The 14,904-nt window shown below is 36.4% G+C and overlaps 1 protein-coding gene across 4 annotated transcripts; it reads right to left on the bottom strand.

Annotated features, from left to right (window-relative positions):
- Positions 1–94: 94 nt before the first annotated feature.
- LOC112508180 (nodulin homeobox) lies at positions 95–14,578 on the bottom strand. Of its 4 annotated transcripts, XM_025112964.1 has the most exons (19): positions 14,510–14,578; positions 14,235–14,287; positions 11,324–11,449; positions 11,065–11,223; positions 10,073–10,156; positions 9,863–9,991; positions 9,499–9,708; positions 8,723–8,842; positions 8,496–8,591; positions 7,847–8,008; positions 7,368–7,644; positions 7,077–7,199; positions 6,925–6,994; positions 5,937–5,997; positions 4,881–5,138; positions 4,637–4,783; positions 4,502–4,557; positions 3,346–3,882; positions 95–512 (listed from the first exon to the last, which is right to left on the bottom strand). In XM_025112964.1, exons 2-18 carry the CDS (start codon positions 14,274–14,276, stop codon positions 3,387–3,389), a joined length of 2,616 nt encoding a protein of 871 aa, XP_024968732.1. In that variant the 5' UTR covers positions 14,277–14,287; positions 14,510–14,578; the 3' UTR covers positions 95–512; positions 3,346–3,386. The 4 variants fall into 4 exon arrangements, with proteins under 4 accessions (XP_024968732.1, XP_024968731.1, XP_024968733.1 ...); XM_025112963.1 differs by lacking the exon at positions 95–512 and having other exon boundaries at positions 3,188–3,882; XM_025112965.1 differs by lacking the exon at positions 95–512 and having other exon boundaries at positions 3,188–3,882; positions 4,502–4,536.
- Between the last annotated feature and the right edge of the window lie 326 nt (positions 14,579–14,904).

The raw sequence follows: 14,904 nt of genomic DNA, 5'->3' as shown, positions 1-14,904 counted from the left end.
TAAATGTGATATGAATTGTAACAAGTAGTTGCAGATAAATGTGACATGAACTGTAACAAGTATTTGCAGCCCATTGGAGATGAATGTGAAATGAATTGTAACAAGTTTTTGCTGATAAATGTGATATGAATTGTAACAAGTATTTGCAGCCTGACAGGGTAACGGACTTCTGTAGAAGAAACAAACTTCAGATGATAATAAGAGCACACGAATGTGTAATGGATGGGTTCGAAAGATTTGCACAAGGACAGTTGATTACCCTCTTTTCTGCTACTAACTATTGTGGTATAACATTAAACCTCCCCCCTCTTCTTTTTCTAAATCAATTGGTGTGTTGTTTCTTGATAACTACTAGCTTCATTTTTTCGTTTTTTCTTGCATTCAGGGACTGCCAATAATGCTGGAGCTTTACTTGTAATTGGTAGAGGATTGGTGGTTGTTCCGAAGCTTATTCATCCGTTGCCGCCACCACTCCTATCGGAAACAACTTCAGAGCCCATGCATGAGCACATCTGGATGCAGGTAATTGTTCATTTTTATCAACTCACGGGATCGTTTAGCTAAGCACTTATCATATGGCATTGTATGCAACAATTTATCCCGTAACTGCTAATCGTGGTATGTCACTTTCCTGGTAAGACTCTTGGTCCTTGTCTTGCTCTTACCACGTAAGATTTTTGGTCCTTACCATATTCATTCGGTAACTTAATTTGACTTGGTAAACGCTTACCCAGGTAAGCGATTGGTAAAAGGCCACTTACCTTATCAACCGTCAAAATGGATAGTTGGTAGGCGTCTCTAAGGGGCAGTTTATCAAACGCTTGTCGGGTAAGTGTTTATTGCCTTATTGGATGAGCATGCAAGAACCAAGAATCTTACTCGATGAGTGCTTTGATATCTAGACAAGGATTAAACAAGACAAGACAAAACAACTATTCAGCTTTGGTAAGACACAGTTGGACAAGACAGAACAAATAAAATGACCAATTTACCCCTAATGTGTTGTTTATATATTTTGATTAATTTATTAAATTATGATAAAATAAATATTTTTTATAATAAAATATATTATTAAATAGTTTTCTTCAACAAGATTAAAATGACACCAAAATAATTATGTAGTTTCCAATTTTTATTGTATATCTTTCCTATATTATTTTTTTATTATTAATATTTAATAAATTATATAAATTAACTAATATATAGATACCTTGTAAAAATACGAGGTAAAATGAAAGTTTAAAGAGCATAGAATACAATAAATAAAATTTAAAGAATGAATAAAATGTAAAGAATTGTATTTAATGTTTTAAAAGAGAATTAGGTTTAATTTTAAGGCTACATTAGTAAAATATAGGTTTGTTTCACTTCTGTTCCATGTAAAAGTCTTGTCAAACGTGAGACAGTGACCCCTATTCTATTATGTTATAATTATACCAAACTCACCCTAATAAGGACCAAGAATCTTCTCCAGTAATTAGGGGAGAACACTCTTACCCGATCAGCACTTACCGGGTAATGGACCATTTACTTGATAAGTGTTTACCGGCAATAATCACCATCCTCATTAACCTTATCGGACAGCATGAAATCCTTCCAGATGGATATTAAATAACTACAATTACAGATTGTTAGTCGATAAGAGAACTAAATCAAAATGTTTACTAATCTGCAGCAATTTTGATACCTTATTTGTGTCATTGTAGGAGCTTAATAATCAAAGACCACCAACTCCTATTCGAGGCCGGCCCCAGCCCGATCACGACAGGACCTCGCTCGCATATATCTAAGGACCGAATTTCATGTTTCCAGAAAAGCTACAGATATTACCAAGGTAGAGTTGGTTCCCAGTACGAATAGCAGTTATCATGGGAAAGGTAAAAAGGAATTTTCACCCTTGGAATCAATCCTATATAATACCCTTTTAAAACCATCTCCAACCTTGACACTAAAAAAACACCAAATCTGGTAGGTCCATTAACACCAAAAAAATCAACTCCAACCACGCTCTAAAAAAAACACCAAATTATTAAAATAACATGTTCGATTATTAAACCATATTTTAAATATAACATCAGTTGTATTGTAAAATAAATATTAAAATTTGAAAAACAAATAAAAATAAAATTGGCAGGCCATCAAAATTTATACAGGGGAATGGTGAAAGACCAAATATGAAGTCCATCAATATTCCTCTCTTCCTAACCTGTAAAGTTTTGGTGTTTTGAAGTGTGGTTGGAATTCCATCACTTGCAAATTTGGTGTTTTGTAGTGTGGTTGAGAGATGGCTCTAAAGCTAACTCATGGATTATTTTGAGATTTAATCTGATCCGTTAGATCTAACACTAATTAAAAGTGATCAAAGGGTCCAAATCCCTTTTTATATTTCTCATCTTAACTCTTATTCTCACGCGGTACTTCATCTATCAAAGTATATGTTTGCAGATAAGATCGACAAGAGAAGCTAAGATGTATACAACGATGGCTTCCACACCTGTCAGGCCGTATAGGAACGGTGCCAAAATGGTTTGCATGATTTTGCGGAAATGAAATAATATGGAACTTTTTCAATCTCCTGAGGACGTCCTACTACTACAATATCTATTATTTCATAAGAGACAACACTCCTGTTTTGAGGCAATGAGAATTCTCGAGTCCCTTTTCCGATAGCTTTGGGTCTTTACAGTGTGTTTGGTATGTGGGACAAAACAAAAACTTGTTGTCCCGTATTTGGAGCAACATAACGTTAGATTGTGAGACCACCTGTTTGTTAGCTTAATAAGCTTCATGAGACTCACAGCTTATTCAATCAGTTATACATGACGGTTTGACAGTGGCTTAATGATATAGAAAGTGGTTTATTCAGTAAGCTTCTAGGAGGAAGTTTTATGCAGAAGGTCAAGTTTTTTTCAAACCTGTCCTCCCAATTAAAAAACACACTCCTTTCATCCATAAAAAAAAACTCTTCCAAACAAAAATCTTTCCAATCTTCCACACAGACATCTTTATTCATAGGAGACTTTGATTAAAAAAACCAACCACCAAAATAAGGGGAACAAAAACCTTAAGAGATGGAACAACATTGATAAATTATTATACTACCCATGTTAAATTAAATCCCTAAAACCTTCCACAATTCACTAACTTGACCTTTTAACTTGTTTCGGTTACGTTTTCTTCTATTTTTATACGTCTAGCTGTAATAAAGCACAGTTTTGCATGGGCATTATTTGACAACAAGCACCTATTTTGCATATATTTGACATATATGGTATTAAAAGAAACAAGGTTCGATATACGAGTATATATGCAGCCAGAAACTAAAGTTAAATTTGAACAACGAACCTTGCCGACAAGAAAAATGTCGGAAGTCGATGATTCAGTTGTCATCTAGGCTTCTGCTGTAGCACAAGTTTGCTGGAATCCCACAACACTCTCTTTAATCCAAGAATTTGTTCAGCGTGCCCAAATGAGTTGCCAGTAGCATCACATGGGTGCGGAAGATTTGCCCATTTATCGACCTTAAGATAAGTAACGTCCAACACACACAAACCAGATTCGTCAAGATTGCTTCCAGACCAATTGCCGCTTGCTTGATGCACATACCCCTTACCAATCTCTTCTCCTTGTCCATCTGTAAGCACAACATATTGCCCTTGCTCATACCTAACGGAAACACCTTCCGGGTTTCTATTGCTGCAAATTTGCAGTTGGGGGGCAGATGGGGATGGGGCGAAAAATTCATCGGGGCTCTCGGGTGAGTCAGACACGGGATCGGTTCCTGAGCCACCTTGTTTGTCGGTAAAAGTAGTGTCTCCCCCAGATGGCACACGAATGTCCTTAGCAGCTGCACGGGCTAGTTTGGCTTTACGGTTATTCAACCTGTCAAAAACAAAGAACAAAAGAAACTCAGGAAACCGATGCATGTGCATATAGGGTTGGGTTCCGGTGAGAATGGAAGTCATAGTGAGAAGGTAAGAAGGGATCTCCACCGTTGAATCAATCCTAATTAAAGATCAACACCAATGCGGTGCACCAAGATGCACCGGATCAATTCCCGTGATAAGCGCAATTCATGGGGTGGGGGTGAAATTAAAAGTGACCAAGGGTCCAGTTTTCTCAAAAATAATATAACAAGAAATCGAAAAAGCATAAGGACCAAACAAGAAGTTTACTCAAAAATAATATAATAAGTTAATTAAAAAATCCTAAGTTCCATTTTTGTCCGATGATAATGAAGCTATAAATAACAATTCAGGGTAGAAAATCATAGAAAAAGCCAAAAACACTTCCTTGTGATGTCTGCCAGTTTTAAGTTTTTGTGGTGCAAAAACCTTTGCAAAGCTCTTTATAGGAACAAGGAAGCAAATCAGCAATCTTAACATCCATATATCCTCAAAAAAAATCCATGATAAATACCTTTCATAATACTAAATTTAACTGAAGAACATATAGGCTCGAGATATAGTGCTTATGTGAAAACAAGGACAGACTTTCTTACCAATTCTTTAACTGCGAGGACGAAATTTCAGAACCCTGCAAAATGAAAATTGGGAACTTAGGAAAGAAACTATTACTACCAGAAAAATGTAAAAGGATGTATTTCTTAAGTTAAAAAGATGCAATGCTTACATACATGAAGACTTAATTTATCAGCCCATAATTGTATAGAGGCAGCTTTCCGCTGCATGTCAGGCTCATTTTGTAAAGCCTGTTCGATCATGGTTATTTGCATATAATTCATTATGTTGCGCTTCCTTTTTCTTAACTGCTTTTCCTCACTCTGCACGTTTTCAATCCTTTCATCCTCAGCAACTCTGATATGATCATTTGATTGTTGCAAAAATCTAAATTTTCATTTTCTTAACAGAGTTCTTTACCTGCATAATGCTGGACTCCAATCCATTAGTTTCGACGTTCTGAGCATTTTCATCACTTTCATGAACACCCCTGGTAGCAAAATTTTGAGCCACATCTGTCCTCTGGTCTTGCCTCGGCAAACTATTAGATGGGTCTTCATTTCCGTTGAGATTTAACTGGTTCCCTTCTTCTAAAGCAGAATCAACGGACATGCCCTTGTTATGGTTACCACCTCTGCTGCCTGCATCTGGAGAGTCTGGACCTCGACCATTACCCTCCTACGCAATAAAGTCCAAGATATTAAACTCACGATCTTGCATATACCATACACAGCCATTACATGATTGCAAGCATATATGTGACAGAAAACGTTCATATATGTGATACTACATTCAAATTGGCTGTTCCAAGACAGCTGAAGACCACCCCATCAGGCATTGAAATTTCAACAACCATGCCAACGGGCCATTTACCCAAACATTTACCTTACCGGGTAAGATTCTAGTCCATCAAAACGGCATCGTATGCAACAAGTTTCCCGCTAAGCGCTTACCGAGTAAGAGTCGTCACCCTCACTTATGGGGTAAGACTCTCGGTCCTTGCCATCGCTCTTACCGGGTAAGATTCTCGGTCCTTGCCATGTTCATCCAGTAAGGCAAGTGACATGTAAGCGCTTGCCGAGTAAGCGTTTGGTAAACGGCCCCTACATCTATCTTAAAGATAAAGGGGCCCTACCACAGTCAACATCCCTTTTTTGTAATTTTCCAGTACAGGTGAATAGTTATTGCTATGCATCATTCACCAGATCTACATGAATAACCTAAACAGAACTGCCAGTATGCACCTGAAGAAGTTCACTAATGTTCAGCCCTAATAACCTTCCCAAAGATGATGAATTTTCAAATATGATGTCCTAAAGGTTCGTTCACCAGCATATTTTGGGCCACTTGAGTCGGTGGAACATTTAATTTCACAGAACTGTTAATAAGGAACCATAAAGCAGTGCTCCCAGTTGCATAGAAATGGACAAGAATAAAGACTTGACAATGTACAAAGGCAAAGGATGAAAATTTTACTTTAACTCGGTCAATATTGGATTCACGATTAATTGGTCGCTCCAATTGCTCAATGAACAACCTACACAAACCAAATGCAAAAAAAAAAAAGTGAAAACGAAGATTACAAGTAACTTTACACATTCAAAATATCACCGTGCCCTACAAGTTCAAGCAACCACTTCATACAGCAACAAATCAATTTCAGTAACTTAGTTATTGGAGTACTGGATACATGCAGTTCCGATAACAAATTTATTTGAAGGTTCCAAGTCAACCCATTATAAGAGGACAGAACTAAAAGATCAAAGAAACCTTTTTGAACTTGGTTGATGAAATTCAGAGAGATCAAGCTCATTCCATGGTTGAATTACAAGTCATGGACCAGATTACTCTTATTGAAGCTACTGGGTCTTAATTAAGCAAGTGGGGCAATAAGGGAGAATAAACAAGTACACTAAGAGACAAGTTGATTAATTAAAATTGTATCTTCAATTCATGAGTCCCTTCGTGTGTCTTTTGAACCCTATAAATAGGTTGTTTTGTAAGCACTGGAAATGATCCAAGAAAGAAATATATACTTTGCTTTTGAATATTTAACTCGTGAACTTTATAACTTAACATGTTATAATGTAATTTGTGCGTTCAAAACTTATCAATCAACTTGGTGGGTTGATTGTGGCAGTTTTTCCTATACCAAGGTTCTTGCTTCCTTAGGCAATGGGTCAGGCTTCCACCACAAACACAATAGCACCAACCAGTAGAACGATCCGACAAAACGTACCCATTCTTGTTGGGTGAGATTGCATCAATGATAGACCACTACTTTTAGCGTGTCACAAATACTATCCCTATCAGAAACATTCTACTGTTTAAAACGAAGTATTATGTGCTGGTTATTTGTCTGGCACACAATTACCAAATAATTTCAAGATATATCCATGATAATGAGGAAGATATTTGTAATTTACTAACGTCCAAAGCAGCTGACTTCAGGAAAAGCAATTACCTAAGCAGCTGTACATCATCCTCATTAAGAAATCCAGGAACTAAAGATCCAGCATGAATCAATAGGGAACCTGCACAGAAAAAGCGTTCTGTTATGAAGCAAAAAAGCATATGTTTTTAGTCAACTAAGGGAGTTGTTGGAACGATAGATACGCAGGTTTTGGATAACGATCGCAGCTCTTTCAGCTTCAGCATCATTTGGAGCTCCATATAGTAAATTAGGAAGTAACTTCTGCAAGCACTGCAGGAATGTGTTAAGGAAGAGATCCTTCTCCTCTGTGAATGAAAAGCAGTTTGGTTAAGAACACGTGAATACCTCAAACTCCAGAACTGAAAGCAACTAGACAAATATGACAAAGAACGAGTTACAAATACATATTACACATTTACACCCGATAAACGTACAAAGATCTCATGCAGAAAACAAACGGTTAAAGTATTCACCTTTACATAGATCAGGAATAAAACAAGTGAGATTTGCTACGACTTTGACCAGTAAAGATGTTCTTTGATATGCATAGGAAGTCCGAGGAACACGACAAGCATTAAAAGTAGATTCAGGAACGTCTGATGATGGAAGCACACCCAAAACCCATCCAGCTGCTGCCAAGGAATCATAATCCAGAGTAGCATCTTCTTCAGAAGGAGGAGATTCAGAGGAACACCAACTAGACAAGAACTCCGCATGTGGTAGCAAAAATATCATGGTCAGAACTTCAGTCTGCATGGAAAAAGGACATTAAATTGCAAATTCAATAAATGACATGTATACAATTTGAAATGTTGTTCCATGAGGAACTGGTCACTGAAACAGTCTCTTAAAGTGAACATCACCATATTAAATTGTCAACATGCAGACCAAAATGAAAGCAGGCATATGGATCATAAAGAATCAATATAACAATAACTTGCCAAAAGCTTACAAAGTTTAAGGTGATATAAGATCGAAAATTAGAATCATCAGAGAGAATTTCTGTCAATCGCATTGCATTGAGTTGCAGAAGTCCCCTTGGATAGGTTTTGTCCGAAAAAGCAGCAAGTCCATTGAGATCTCCACGAAACATGGTCTTCAGCAATTCAAGGACCTATATCATCAAGTAAAACAGTGAGCACATAAGGCATCTAATCTTGATATGAGATAGAGAATAACAAAACGACTCAATGAATTAGTAAATAAAAGAAGTAACCAAGCCAGGGGTGTTATTCAAGATAAGAAACAAGTTGAAGGTTAAGCTAAAAACGTAGCCTTGATACCAACTGTAACAACCTACTTTCAAGATAACATTTTTAATGAAATTTCACGAAAATGCTATCTTGAAAGTTGGGTGTTACATTATAAGAATAAAATAAAAACGACTAGCTAGGCCCTAACTTTTATAACACTCCCTTGATATCCATTTATCACTGTGCGTCAGACACATGGATATAGGAGGATGATTGTGATTGATAGCCAAACAACAATGTGAATATCAGAATGGAGATGAATGTAATGACAACAAGCAGAAGATCCACTAAACTGGATGTCCTAATATTACAAAATAAATTTTAATCTTCAAATATATTGAATTTAACCTGGAATATAGTAGACTTTGCCAAATTCAAGCCCCCAGTAGTGCTGGCGGCCACATCTAAGAAAGACACACTTTCTACTTCACAAAGATGCAGCAGCTGCAGAAAGAGGAAGTATCTATTAATGAAACCATTAATGAACAAACATAGGTGAAATCCCGCAGTGGACTTCAAGCAACTTAAGCTTCATATAATGTCTACATAAAGCATGGTCTATAACTAGATCTTACAATAGATAAGACTTTTGATTTCAGCCTAGAGACCACAGCCATAAGATATGACTCTTCACAGAATGGCAATTTCATGATGTCATGAGCCAACAAGAGGATGCCACCTTCTCCACATAGTTCCTGAAGGAAAGAAGAATTACATTCAAAAAGCATCATATAATTATTCCAACTTAGAAAGCATCTAAAAATGAAAGAATTCCGGCTGGTTGACATGCTTGGAAAATATAAGAGAAGATTAATACTTGGACAATATGATCATTGCATATTATTCCAATTTCTAGGATAGAGCTTGAGACGTTTCTGAAACCAAAGTAGCATTTACAATCATTAACAGAAGACAGGTAGCATGTGAAGTGTTATTATGTACATGTCTTGGTAGAAAGAATCCTGTGCAAAAAGTAATAACTTGTGCAGTCACACCAGTTTATAACAATAAATTTGAAACCAAATTGCTTTTTGAATTGTGAAAGAGAAGATTTAAATAGGTCCCCTTGTAGGGATTCTCTGTAATGGACTCAGGGGAAGTACGATTAAAATATTAATGCAATACAGTATAGACAGCCATTTTTTTACCATAATTTGCAATATGCCAGCCAAGACTGGCATCACTCCACTTCAATGCTACCTTGACATCAGACCATATTTCTTGTCTGTGACGTGTGTTGGGTTTGGATCAATGGGTGTCATATCATCTGGCCCAAGCTTCTAGGGACATAGGGATACCATAACATTTTATAATTTTACATCAAGATGTGGACATTTATTTAATGGAAAACCTTATTCTTAACCAGGCGCTCCCGAAAGAACCTTTGTTGGCAAAGCGACTGAAGAAACTGTAGAGAAGCCTCACAGTGCTGGCACAGACGGTTGACTTCAGCAAGATTCGACTGGATGCCAGCATCAGTATATTGAGCCAACAGCCTTGCTTGAAGAAATTGAATGTCTATATGAACAGCAGCAAAAGCTACAGCCATAAAAGTATCAACCTGTCAAACATTCATAGGCCACATTCCGGTTAAAGGATTTCAATACATATCAACTAAAACTATGCCAAGACATATTCTGAAACAACTCATAAGAGAAAATATTATTGCTTGCCCCGTAATTTGTAGATTATAGATGTTGTAAAGAACATGTCACCTTAGGGTGAGCAAGCAGAACTAGTGCAAGCTCATGCCATTGTGAAGAAACAAACGCTGTTAACAGATATAGACTGCAGGCCAACAGTGCTGAATGCAGCAGAACCAGATGACTTGAAGTAATAAATTTCTAGTTCATAAAAATGTGTCAGAGCAGAACAATAAAGGTAAAGGGCGGGCTAAAATTATGTAAATGATGGATTAAGTTTACCTGTTTAGAGTCCCCAAGAACAATGATCATGTAAAAGATCAAATCAAACATCTGTTCAGATACTTTCACGTCATCAAGCAAAACCTGTATCGTGAAGAATAGGTTATTGAAATGGAGGACATAATAGTATGACTTGCAAAGTGGCACTCATAGCAGAGCATGTAGAGCACTTTTTCGTCAAGGCAACATACATGAGCAAGAAAAAGAAAAGACAGATGGTATAAGGCATCTTTAAGAGTAGCACAAGGGCAAGCAATTGAAAGGGAGACAAAAGCATGTCTGCTGACACCAGCAATTAGATAGAAGTTGTGCAAGTCAATGTGGGTAATGACTAGGGATTAACAGCAATGACTTTGTGAGAGTTGCAAATATATGCTTCCTGATCAATTTCTTTCTGAATTTTTCTTAATATCACAGCAAGTGTAAAAGGTCCTTGTCAAGAAAGATGCACAAAACATTTCTACCATGTGTTGGTTCAAACAAAAGGTTGTATGGTGATGGAAAAATACAGTGAAAACACAGAGTTGATCTGCTCTTCCAAAAGAAGAAGAATGCCCCAAATTCTTCAAACTATACCAGTGCAGATTAAAAGGGAAAATGGAGATTCATTGATCAGATGTTGTTCATTGAAGTGTGAGAATATGTGCATTAAATCACACATAACCAACTGAAAGAGTTCTAGAAAACAAATTGTTTAAAAAAATGGATGCTAAAACATTTTCAATTTATTTTTAACTTAGCCCAAAGGCAGATCTGAAGCTCCTTGCATGACTCACTTTTCTTTTCTTTTCTTTTCTTTTTGTTTATGGTCCTCTCTTTGCTGTGCCATTACCATCGTAAGATACAGCCTTCCCACCAGGTTAATGCATTCAAATATGAGCCAATCAGAAAAGATAGTACTGTGCCCAACTTCCAATGCATCGAACAGCAAAAACACACTTGAGCAATGCCTCCTTTATCTCACAAGAAATGAAAAGAATTAATCCATTTACCTGCTCAATCTTGGAATTGCGAGGTGCAAGATCACACAAGCCATGCAACAGTCGAATCCCGCCTAACAAGTATCTGAAAAATTCTTCATCTCGTTTGGATGAGAGAAGCTTTGCAATTAGGTGCAATGCCAAAAATCTTGCTAGGTTTTCCACATCGACCTGAAACAAGTTGCATCTCATTGGCAAGAGACAGTGAGCAAGCAGTAATCGAGGCAAAAGTTAAATGATAGATAATATGATTCCATGCAAATCCACCAACCTGATTTGATGATCCATTGCTGGTAGTCCACTGAATAGTATCATTGTCTGCATCTCTAATTAACTTGCCAAGCTCTTGAGAACTCAGCATATGTAACTCTTTGACAGCTGAAACTAAATCAATCGGCTGCATGTCGAAGCAATTGAAATAACAAACATGAATGAGTTACGTTGGTGCAAGAGTGCGTATGTGTGTGTAGATTTACATGCAAATATCTAGGCAACCATCAATGAGTTACGTTGGCGGCAACTTGTGTATGTGTGTACAACATATCCAACGAGTGTGGGAGTGGAGAGAGAAGATAAACTCAATGAAAAAATGAGCAAAATTCCAATGAGTGAGATCATGAATAAACTATCCAAGTCTTAACTACAATAAACAAACTGGACGAATGCTCTTATTGAACATATAATTATGCAAATTTAAAAAATTTCATAGATTTTGTCCTGAAATATTCACTTGTTTGTTATATCGACGGGTATGGTTAGCATTGAATGTTAATTTAAGGTTCTAAAAGCTCCAAATTGAAAAAAAAAAAAAAAAAATTAAGTTGAAATTCAAAATGGTAATGTTGGAAAGCACCATACACCAGATTTCTTGACCAACAAATTTAAGATATGATTTTCCCATGAGAAGCATAAGAGTTTGAAGAGAGAATTTTATGAGTGGAGTAAGAATAACGTGTAATAACTGATATAGATCATTTCCTTGATTGGCATAAGCTTTCCATAGGTAAGTTTCTCTAACCGAGATGTTGTGTCAATGCATCAATTAGACCATCTCCAATTGTTTGCACCATTTATTACACCAATATGGTCTAAAATGATGCAACAGTGATTCATCCCCAACCCATCACACCATTTTTAACACCAAATAGAACATTCCAAGTATATTCCTTATTCCTAACCTCTATAGATTTTTCAATACTACCCTTATAATTTATTAGTCATTTACAAATTCAAGTCATCAATTTTATTTTTAATTTTAAATATGTTATTGTGTTTCATATTTTTAAAACTATATTCAACTATGTAAATAAGTTAGAAATATACAAATAAAATTAAATATATATCATGAATTAATAAAAAATATAATTTATAAATATAATATTAACAAAATACCATTTACAATCAAATAAGCTATAACCCACACACATATATATAAGTTGAAGGACCATACTGTAATTAAAGAAAGTTTAACACTAAATTAGTGTAAGGGAATAGTATAACACCAAAGTTGGTGTCATACTATTCACAAGCACCAAATTTGGTATATACAATTCACCAACACCAAAATGGTGTAAGAACTGGTGTTGGGTTGGAGTGATTTGATGTTAATTTGATGCATAAAGTAGGTATTGGTGTTGGGTTGGGAATGCACCATTTAATATATTCCCCAGGATTAAACTTTCTGAAAATTATTCTATTTGTGGTCACATATTACTCGTGAGTTTCCTTAGATATCCTAGGTCAATATATTCAAAAGTTCAAAATTTCTTGGTGTCACTTCCCCTAGTTTACGACAAACTTTTAACTAATCAAATTCTTGTTCCAAGAAAATAGAAAATTGCTTTGGATTCCATGGTCCAAGACGAACTTAAATTCGAAAAACATTCCACCATGTAATCTAGCGTTATATAATTATGGTAAGAAGAAACCTGGTCAATCCCACACAGAGTGGTTGAATCCATAAATCCCACGCAAGTAACCAAATTAAAAAAACCCAGTAAATCCACACATAGTGGGGTTTGGGGAGGGTAGAATGTACACAAACCTTTCCTCAACCCTGAAGAGTAGAGAAGTTCTTAAGCAACCCCAAAAGAAAGCCTAAAGAATCGCACGAATTGAAGTTCTGAAGAGAAGAGATGCTTGGAAGAAAAAAAATAGCAAGTAGACAACACCTCTGGCAAGAATAGATTTAAATGGAAAAATAACAACAGATCCCCCAATCAAACGCTTGGGACAGGCCCCAAGGTAGAAACAAAACAACATGAAATAATTTAGACAAGAACCAAAAAGCAAACAGCGAAGTACAAACTGCTAAATGACCTAATGACACGGTGTTGTAAAACAATAGAGCAAGTAAGAGAACCACAGGCTCCTTCATGACCAAACTTGCACAACAGCTACGTAAGACCACCACAGCAAAAAGGCCCGCTTACCAGCCCTGGACTCTGATACCTAGTTGTCGGCTCTCTAACCCCACCCCCCTAAATCCCACCCTCGACCACCCCAACTGGCCAACCCCCCTCCCCCAACCACTAGTGACCACAAGTCAGCATACAAAATCTGTCACCCTAATCTTAGTCTACCACGCACTTCTATATGAGATCATGTCTTCAAAAATGGTAACCCACGCCCTTCTCAGCCTGCCTCCTAAGAAGCAATAAATATCTTCACAGTAATTAAAAGATCTCCATGATGAAGTCGTTGGGCAGCGTCATGATGATATCCCTTCAATAAAAGACCATCATGGATGGAAAATAGAATCACCCAAGTCCTCGAAGCTCTAGAGCAGTGGAACTAAATATGGAATGATTTACAAACAATCAATACCTAGACAAGAAGCTTTCTCTGTTCCTGCCCATACTAGACCATGCTTAAGAAGAGTATCCATCAAAAAATCAAACGAAGTGTAGCAACCCAATGATTAAAAAAGTATATACCAGCAAACGAAACAAATAGCAGGAAGACTACGCACAAGCACATCAGACAAGACGAAATACACGATAATGATCAGACTGAAAAAGACCTTCTAACAGTACGATAACTCAACACCATCCACGATTTCTCACAACAATATTAGTGGCGAAATAATTTTAAAATAAAGCATCGAACCAACTGATGAGCAGGAATTCGCAATCATTCGCACAACAACAGAATTGAAAACGGAAATTCAACTTTCTACTCACTTGTTTCTGCCTTAATGGCACGTCCTCCTTTGCAGACCTCATACTTGCCTTTCCTGAACCAGAACAGATAGACAAAATCAATCAAAACATCACAAAACATATATAAACAGGTAAATTTAGTCTTAGCTTCAAATTTTTAACCAAATAAACCCTAGATTTTCGTGTAAGGGGCGAAAAATTAAGCGTATAGTTGTGAAATTTTACGCTAAATAGTACAATTGACGAACAATTGAAGACTTGAACTTGGAACAAACCACAACTAATGAATTACTTACAACTATGGTGCTCCTGCGATACTTGCAGCTGGCGATTGAAAGTTGAGAAAGGTTTTACGAACTCACTGAGGAGTAGGCTTGAATATGAGCATTTAAATAAGGAGACCTCGCGGAATCTTTTGTGCAAATTATCGCGAGGGAACGAAAATTTATTTTGATATTATATCATTATAAATGTGACATTTTTATTATAATAACGCATTTTTAAATTTATTTTATTATAACATCTCTAACGGTTCCTTTAAAATGAAAAAAAAAATGAGAATTTTGAGTCAATATTTTGTTTTAACAATTTTCTCAAAACTACCTTCAAAATTGAGAAAGTTGGAGAGAGAAAGATATTTTTTTTAAATCATAAAATAATTATCAAGTAAGACAATCAATAAGAAATTTTA

This window comes from Cynara cardunculus (assembly GCF_001531365.2).
Source record: "Cynara cardunculus var. scolymus isolate 2C chromosome LG 2, CcrdV1, whole genome shotgun sequence".
Taxonomy (NCBI): Eukaryota; Viridiplantae; Streptophyta; class Magnoliopsida; order Asterales; family Asteraceae; genus Cynara; species Cynara cardunculus.
Note: the sequence above shows the minus strand (reverse complement) of the source record. Positions and strands in the feature narration are given on the sequence as shown.

What these genes read in the sequence shown, in the direction of transcription:
- LOC112508180 (XM_025112964.1), bottom strand. Translation starts at nt 14,276, where the DNA reads ATGAGGTCTGCAAAGGAGGACGTGCCATTAAGGCAGAAACAA. An exon ending in CTTATATCACCTTAAACTTT is followed by an intron (nt 7,645 to 7,846) that starts GTAAGCTTTTGG and finishes TTTTCCATGCAG; the next exon opens with ACTGAAGTTCTGACCATGAT. An exon ending in TCCTCGCAGTTAAAGAATTG is followed by an intron (nt 3,883 to 4,501) that starts GTAAGAAAGTCT and finishes TGTTTTTGACAG; the next exon opens with GTTGAATAACCGTAAAGCCA.